This window comes from Galeopterus variegatus, unplaced genomic scaffold (assembly GCF_000696425.1).
Source record: "Galeopterus variegatus unplaced genomic scaffold, G_variegatus-3.0.2 Scaffold4493, whole genome shotgun sequence".
Taxonomy (NCBI): domain Eukaryota; kingdom Metazoa; phylum Chordata; class Mammalia; order Dermoptera; family Cynocephalidae; genus Galeopterus; species Galeopterus variegatus.
The window spans coordinates 1-7896 of record NW_007730604.1 but is presented as its reverse complement, the minus strand read 5'-3'; the positions used below and the strand labels follow the sequence as shown (position 1 = coordinate 7896).

At 56.8% G+C, this 7896-nt stretch overlaps 1 protein-coding gene across 1 annotated transcript in view; it reads left to right on the top strand.

Annotated features, from left to right (window-relative positions):
* The window catches only part of LOC103603192 (hemicentin-2-like), a gene marked incomplete at its 3' end in the record, with an annotated part of 116558 nt that extends 110429 nt beyond the window's left edge, over positions 1–6129 (top strand). Inside the window, exons 75-81 of the mRNA XM_008587682.1 lie at positions 748–855; positions 1146–1280; positions 1979–2113; positions 2594–2784; positions 3602–3815; positions 4795–4929; positions 5939–6129. Of these exons, the coding sequence (XP_008585904.1) occupies positions 748–855; positions 1146–1280; positions 1979–2113; positions 2594–2784; positions 3602–3815; positions 4795–4929; positions 5939–6129 (1109 nt within the window). The remainder of the gene's footprint in view (positions 1–747; positions 856–1145; positions 1281–1978; positions 2114–2593; positions 2785–3601; positions 3816–4794; positions 4930–5938) is intronic.
* Positions 6130–7896: the final 1767 nt, after the last annotated feature.

Here is a 7896-nt window from a genome sequence, read left to right as displayed (position 1 = left end):
TGGTTAATTAGTGAAATCCTAAAGTCTAGGAACCGTATCTGTGGTTTTCTTCCGAAGCAATGGTGCACTTCCTTCCACCAAGTGGTGCCAGCAAAGCCCAGCATGTAAAACAAGCCACAGTTCCAGTGCCGTCTGGGGCTGGAGGTGCCCAGAGTCCAGTGGGCTTGCTCCCCTCACCCACCCAGCAGGCCCTCAGGGGTCCACAGAAGACAATTTAGAAACCACTTCACTCGACTGCTGGGGTGTAGCCTGCAGTCTGGGAAGGTTAAGATGGTGTCCGCTGAGTAACCAAGGCTAAGGGGGGGAGGGGCCAGGGGAGGACAGAGGAGGCAACATCCTGGAAGGCTTCCTGGTGGAGGCGTGTTTTTAGCAAAGCACGGTGAGAGCAGTGGGATGCGGAGCTGTGGGCCAGGGATACTGGCCAGGGCAGTGGAAGGTCCTGGAATTTCACAGCCAGAAGGGTCTAGCGACCATCTTGTCTGATTCTTCATTGTACACATGGGGAAACTGAGGCCCAGAGAGTGGAATGGACTTGCCCACAGTTATGCTTCAGGGAGGGAGCAGAGGCAGGCCTAGATGCCAGGTTCCCACACCGTCTGATCCTGCATACTGTTTACAAATGGACAGGTTGAGTGGCCTGGACCAGAGACATTAGGGTGGGGGTGTGTGGGAGCTCTGCCACCTCCGTCACTGGGGACCTCTGTCCCCGATCCCTTCACCCCCTCCATGTCCCATTCCCACCCACAGGTGCCCTGGAGATTGGGCAGGCCCTCCCCATCCACTCTGGCCGCTACACCTGTACAGCCCGCAACTCCGCGGGTGTGGCCCACAAGCACGTGGTCCTCACTGTGCAGGGTAAGTGTCCCTGGCCCAGACCGCCGGAGGCCCTGGGGCCAGGGGAGCAGGCAGAGAGCTAGAGGGCTGAGGATGGAGGTGAGGCTCCAGGTCCCAGATGCCTACACCTGCCTCTGATCCGACTCCTGATGAGAGAAGAATCAGCCCCCTGCGTCCGTGTTGCTACGTCCGAGTTTCCAGAACCCCGTTCCCTTTAGCGGCTTCTCTCTCCCTCATACTCAGAGGCCCCCTTGGGGGAGCTGGGTACTGATGGCAAACCCAGGGACCTCCGCACCACCGTTCCTTTGCAGCCTCCCCCGTGGTGAAGCCGCTGCCCACTGTGGTTCGGGCAGTGGCAGAGGAGGAGGTGCTGCTGCCCTGCGAGGCCCTGGGCATACCCCGGCCAACCATCACCTGGCAGAAAGAAGGGCTCAGCGTCCCTGCAGGTGAGTCCCCATGGCAGCTGCTCTGGAGGGGAAGGAAAGAGTACAGGATTCTCCTTCCTCTCCCAGGAGACTCCGCAGACCTGCTGGGAGGTCCAGAAAGCCCCTTCCCTGCCCAGAGACAGGTCCTCCACCCCCTGCCCTTGTTTCTCCCACCACCACGGCCTGAGATTCTGTCTGAGCACTCGGCGACTGAGATGGGAGGCAGGATTCTCCTTCCTCTCCCAGGAGACTCCGCAGACCTGCTGGGAGGTCCAGAAAGCCCCTGCCCTGCCCAGAGACAGGTCCCCCACCCCCTGCCCTTGTTTCTCCCACCACCACGGCCTGAGATTCTGTCTGAGCACTCGGCGACTGAGTTGGGAGATCAGAGGCTGGGGGCGTGCTCGCCCTGGTTCTGGCCGGGCTTCCCTGCTGTCTCTCACTCGGTCACTCTGTGACCCCAGCAAGTCATGTGCTGCCTGTCAGGCAGAACAGCTCAAGCCACCCTCCTCGGGGGTCTCCCCTACCCTAGCCACTGGCCCCCGATTTTCTCCCCCCAACATCAAGGAGCTGGCCGGGCTTCCCTGCTGTCTCTCACTCGGTCACTCTGTGACCCCAGCAAGTCATGTGCTGTCTGTCAGGCAGAACAGCTCAAGCCACCCTCCTCGGGGGTCTCCCCTACCCTAGCCACTGGCCCCCGATTTTCTCCCCCCAACATCCAGGAGTGAGTACCTGGGTCCTACCCAGCGGACAGCTGCGGATTAGCCACGCTAGCCCAGAGGATGCTGGAAACTATTTTTGCATCGCCCAGAACAGCGCGGGCAGCGCCATGGGGAAAACGCGACTGGTGGTACAAGGTGGGCTGCGGCGGGACTTGGTCTGTGGACTCAGAGGGGCTCCTGGCTCCAGTCTCCTTGTCCTGCATGCTCCTCTCCCGTGTGACCTGGAGCATCGCTGGTCACCCTTTCCCAGAGGAGGAAAATGTGCGGGTCTTGTGATAGCTGCTCTGTTTTTGGTCCTGGAGGCCACCTGACGCAGGAGTCTGTGCCCCAGCAGAGATCACCAAGGCCTCTGTGCTGAGGCTGTTGGTCATCGTGTGTGTGTGTGTGTGCATGTGTGTACATGTGTGTAGGTGCCACAGGGTCACCCTGTCACAGCCTCACCAAACTCAGAGAGTCCCCCGATTGTTCATACCATGGACAATGATCTATGACCAGGTAGTTGGTGGGGTTGCAGCTGATGGTGGGGAGGGCTGAGGGGCCATGCCAAGGGCACTGGGCAGGGCAGCCCACCCTCGCCCAGCCCCAGTCCCCTAGTGGACCTCCATCTCCCTGCAGTCCCTCCTGTGATTGAGACCAGCCTCCCTGACCTGTCCGCCATCGAAGGCTCCCATGCCCTCTTGCCCTGCACGGCCAGGGGCAGTCCCGAGCCAGACATCGCCTGGGAGAAGGACGGCCAGCCTGTGTCTGGAGCCCAGGGGAAGTTCACCATCCAGCCTTCTGGGGAGCTGCTGGTGACAAACTCGGAGGTGAGGGCACCGGCCCCGGAGCACAGGGAGTGGTAGAAACACGCAGGGAGCAGAGACCGTTTGTCCTTCTCGGCACTGAGCACTGTGCAGTCTTTACCCCAGGAGCCTGGGGAAATACGTGTCATCGTCCCGGGTACCAATGACAAAACCGAGGCTCAGATGGGCGTAGTTGTCCCAAGATACAATGTTGCCAAGGGGCAGAACCCAGGATTTTTGTTTGTTTGTTTCTGATGGCTGGCCAGTACAGGATCTGAGCCCTTGATCTTGGTGTTGTAGAACCCAGCCTGTGGCCAGCTCCTGGGGGAGCGGGAATGTGGCAGCAACTTTGTGTCCCCAAAGTACAGCCTGTTGTTCTCAACCACGCATTGATGTTAACCGTCCTCCATGGTCTGGGGGAGATGTTGAGCCAGGGGTGTAGGTGGGACCCCGACCTCCTTCCCTCATCATCACGCATCAGACTCTGTAATTACAAAACGGGCCACTCTGCAGATGGCTGGGCAGTGGGGATTCGAGCTGGTGCAGGTCAGGTTCTGAGCACAAGTTCTGGCATGCAGTAGGTGCTCACTAAATGATGACTGTTACCACCACGTGGCCAGGGATTATGAAAGTGCAGAGCCACACGATAGCTGCAGGGAGGCCCTGTGGTGTGCTGGTGAAGCAGACCCGTTTGTTAGCTGTGCGACCTTGGGCAAGTCACTTCACCTCTCTGGGCTGGATGCTCCAGGGGAACCTGCAGGGCACTGGGCCCCTGGGGACATTCTGGCCCAGACCAGGAGCAGGGGGCAGCTCTCAGGCTGACCCCTCCCTTTGCCAGCAGGGCCAGGATGCGGGCACCTACACCTGCACTGCTGAGAACGCCGTGGGCCGGGCCCGCCGCCGTGTGCACCTCACCATCCTGGCACTGCCAGTGTTCACCACCCTGCCTGGGGACCACAGCCTGCACCTCGGGGACAGGCTGTGGCTTCGCTGTGCAGCCCGGGGCAGCCCCACGCCCCGAATTGGCTGGACTATCAACAACCGGCCAGTTACAGGTCTGGGCCTGCTTGGGGCGGGTGGGACAGAGACCCATGACCCTGGGAGGTCGAGGAGGGAGGGCAGGTGGGAAACCCAACCTAGTGGAGAGGAAGAGGTTGTCAGCCAGCTCTGTGGGTTCTGGGTCTCCAAACTTAGCCCTACGTGGGGGGAGGGGAAAACCCATGCATGACCGAATGTGACAAGCCATATATCAGAGCCGCCAAGAAGCCACCTGAGAGGAAGACTTAACTCTACAGGGCCTGGGGGCTGTGTTCTAGCCTAGAGCTGCTGCTCCCATTGCGGGACCCTCAGCAAACCTCTTTCCCTGGACAGCTCTGTCCTCCCACCTGGGACCCAGGAGACTTTTAGGGAGACACAGGGCCTTCAGGATACTTAGTAGGTTCTCAATAAATGTCTGCTGAATTGATAAATTGCTATGTCCCTTCTAATGCAAAATAGTACTTTCCTACATTGGAATAGACATCATATGTTCCTAAAACCAAGTCCAGGTGGTGAAGGCCTTGCTGGGCCCCAGAACTTCCTGGGGAGAGACCGTGGGCAAGTGAACCAGCCTCTCTGAGGCCAGCTTCTTCATTAACAAGGGGTCCTGTGCACGGAATGATCGAACACGCTTGGCACCAGGCCTCACCCCGAGTAGATGCCCAATCGATGGCAATGTGTGTCCTTATCCCTGCTGTCAGTGCACTGTCTAACCCATGGCGGAGGGAAACAAAGCCAGCTAATAGAATCCATCTGTCTAGAACCATGGCAGAGTTTCTGTTATCAAACTCACAGTAAACGCCTGAAGACGGTGAAAGGCAGGTTCTTCAACCACATCCTCTGATACGGCCTGTGCCTGCCACGCTGCCACCCAGGGAGAGGGACACTCCCTTCATTAAGCACCTGCTGGGTACCCAGTCCTGAGTGAAGTACCTCGGGCAGGAGGTCCCTGCATCTGGACTCAGAGTCCCCTGGAGCATGTCTTTCTCGCCACAGAGGGCGTGTCTGAACAGGATGGGGGCAGCACGCTGCAGCGGGCAGTGGTCACCAGAGAGGACAGCGGGACCTATGTCTGCTGGGCCGAGAACAGAGTGGGCCGTGTGCAGGTGGTCAGCTTTGTCCACGTGAAGGGTAGGACTTTGCCCATATGGCCTTTCTCTTGAGAACTCCATGAAACCCAATCTATTGGTTTTCTGAGAAACTGGCTTCCTGTCCTCTGAACTAGTGGGTCTCCCCACCCCACTTCCAGCTGCACTATAGAGTCTCCTAGGGGACTTTATAAAATGCTGAGGCCCACGTTCGACTCCTGACCCAGTAGACCAGCCTCTCTGGGGTAGAGATGCGGCATCAGTATTCTTGACACTCCCTGGTCAACCCCGGTGCAGGCAGAGATGTAATCTGACCAATTGGCCTGGGTGAGAGGAGGGCATGAGAGCCAGGGTACCCTGGGAGATAAATGCCTGAAGCTTGCCAACCTGCCAATTGTCCCCTATGGCCTCATTCCACCAGAAGCAGCACAGTCACCTTTGGTGACACTGTGACTTAGTTTGCTCAGCTTCGGGATGGGTGGGGCTTGCTGGAAGGAAGGAGCAGCCCGAGGCACCAGGACACAGCTGCAGCTTTTGGTAGATTCAACCTCAGGACCCCAGGAAGTAGGGCACCGGCACAGGACATCCTGAGGGTGTTTTGAGATGCACACGAATCTCTGAGTGTTGCTGTGTACAACAGAGGTGCCCTAATGTTCTCGTTTCCCCCAGTTCTTGTTTTCCAAAGTACCCAGCGGGTACTCTGCAGCTGGTGTAATTCATCTGCAAGAGCGAGTATATGGCACACGTAACCCTGCATTCTCACCTGTGCCCATCTCAGGCATCACTAATCAATCACCACTACTCCCACTAAGCTTCAAATCCTTCTCAGTACGGTTGCTGGTAGCCACTGTCAGTCTATGTTACCTGACCCATGACGTGGACACTGTGTGCCATCCCTGATGCACGGACGGTACTCAGCCATGCTGGGCAAGCAGGAGCCTGTGTAGGCCCTGGAGGCAGCGGGTGGGCAGGCCTTTGGGGATGGGTTTATGGGAGGTTGAGCCTGATGGGAGCCTCTTTCACGACCACTTGTTTGATGTCACCCCATGCAGAGGCTCCTGTCCTACAAGGGGAAGCTTTCTCCTACCTGGTGGAACCAGTGGGGGGCAGTGTCCGGCTAGACTGTGTGGCCCATGGAGACCCAGCGCCTGACATCCGCTGGCTCAAAGACGGCCTTCCACTGCGGGGCAGCCGTCTCCGCCTCCAGCTGCACAATGGCTCGCTGACCATCCCCAGGACCGAGGCAAGGCGGGGCCTGGCACCTGGGGTGGGGCCGCCCAGGACAACCCTAGGCTTTTTCTGACTGCTCAGGAGGGTTCTTTAGGTTGGCGCTGCCCTCTACTGTCTACAAAGCACCTCCCTGCCATTCCCCAGACATCCTCCCACCACTGACCTTCAGCCAGTTACTTATCTGTGCCTCAGTTATCCCACCTATTCAATGGGGCTGGTAATTATTTCTACCTCACAGGTTTACAGTGAGAAATCAGTGAGATGACCCATATTAGGTAGAGTGGTTTGTGGGTGATGCCCCCAAAATATTAACAACCCCGCAGGGCAGGGTAGGCAGGTAATAGTGCCCCATTTTACAGATGAAGACACTGAAGCTCAGAGAGGCCCACACCCAGGAGGTGCAGGAGGCAGGACCCCACCCCGGGTCTCCTGATTCCTGCTCTGTGTTGTTTCCAAAGCCTTGGACACGGGGCATCCCCCTCCCACCTGACATTCTGTGCCCCGAGTGTCAGTGATTATGCAGAAATCCACAAGTCAGATCACTCAAGTTCATCTTGGGGCTGTGGTCTCACCCATTTGGGAGACTTTCTCTGGATAATAATAATAATAAAGGACTAGTAATAATAGCAGCAGTCACAATAACAGCAGCAACAATATCAGCTACCGCTACCCAACTACTAACCGGGGGCCAGGCCCTGTGGCTCACACTGAATCATGTCACTTAATGCTCACAACAATCCTAGCAGTTATCATTTCCATTTTAGAGATGGGGAAACTGAGGCGCCAGAGATGTGGTAATGTCCTAGTAATAGGTTCAGTACAGTAAGTGGTAGGGCTGGGATTCAGTCCCATGATGGTCTGACTTCCAAATCTGCACTCTTAACTTTGTGCCACTCTGGCCCTGCCAGTCCCCGGGGATAGCCTCCCAGATACATCCTCTGGAAGTGGCCGGTGGACTCTGGCTGCATCAGCTCCATCCCATGGCAGCGTTGCCACTCAGAGGTGACTCAGAGCTGTGTTCTTCCCAAGTTCCATCACATCTCCGTGGTCGTGGATATCCTGTGAACAGGCTTCTTTGGCCCCCTAGGTTAGAGAGATGCTGCAACCTGTCTCGCCTCTGGAAGGCTTGCAGTACACATGGCATGTAAATGCCCTGAGAAATCCTGCAGTTCGGAGACATGTGTTGTCTAACTCAGTATCACATCTCCGTGGTCGTGGATATCCTGTGAACAGGCTTCTTTGGCCCCCTAGGTTAGAGAGATGCTGCAACCTGTCTCGCCTCTGGAAGGCTTGCAGTACACATGGCATGTAAATGCCCTGAGAAATCCTGCAGTTCGGAGACATGTGTTGTCTAACTCAGTGTTTCCCAAACTTATTTGACCATGGAATGCTTTTTTGCAAGGAATCCCAGATAACGTACCACTGGGCAGTAAGATGTCACTGTGTACAGTTGGGAAGAGGAGGATCTAGATCATGCTTTTTCCAGAAAGTGGCTCCACTCAGGGCAACGTGTTTCCCAAACTTATTTGACCATGGAATGCTTTTTTGCAAGGAATCCCAGATAACGTACCATTGGGCAGTAAGATGTCACTGTGTACAGTTGGGAAGAGGAGGATCTAGATCATGCTTTTTCCAGAAAGTGGCTCCACTCAGGGCAACATGTCCATGCTCTTAGTAGTCACCACTGCCAGCACCGGCTGTCAAAGAGGACTGGGCTCTCTTTGAATGTCTACTGACAAGTGGCCCCAGAGGCCCTTCTGATGCTTGTGGGGAATCCGGC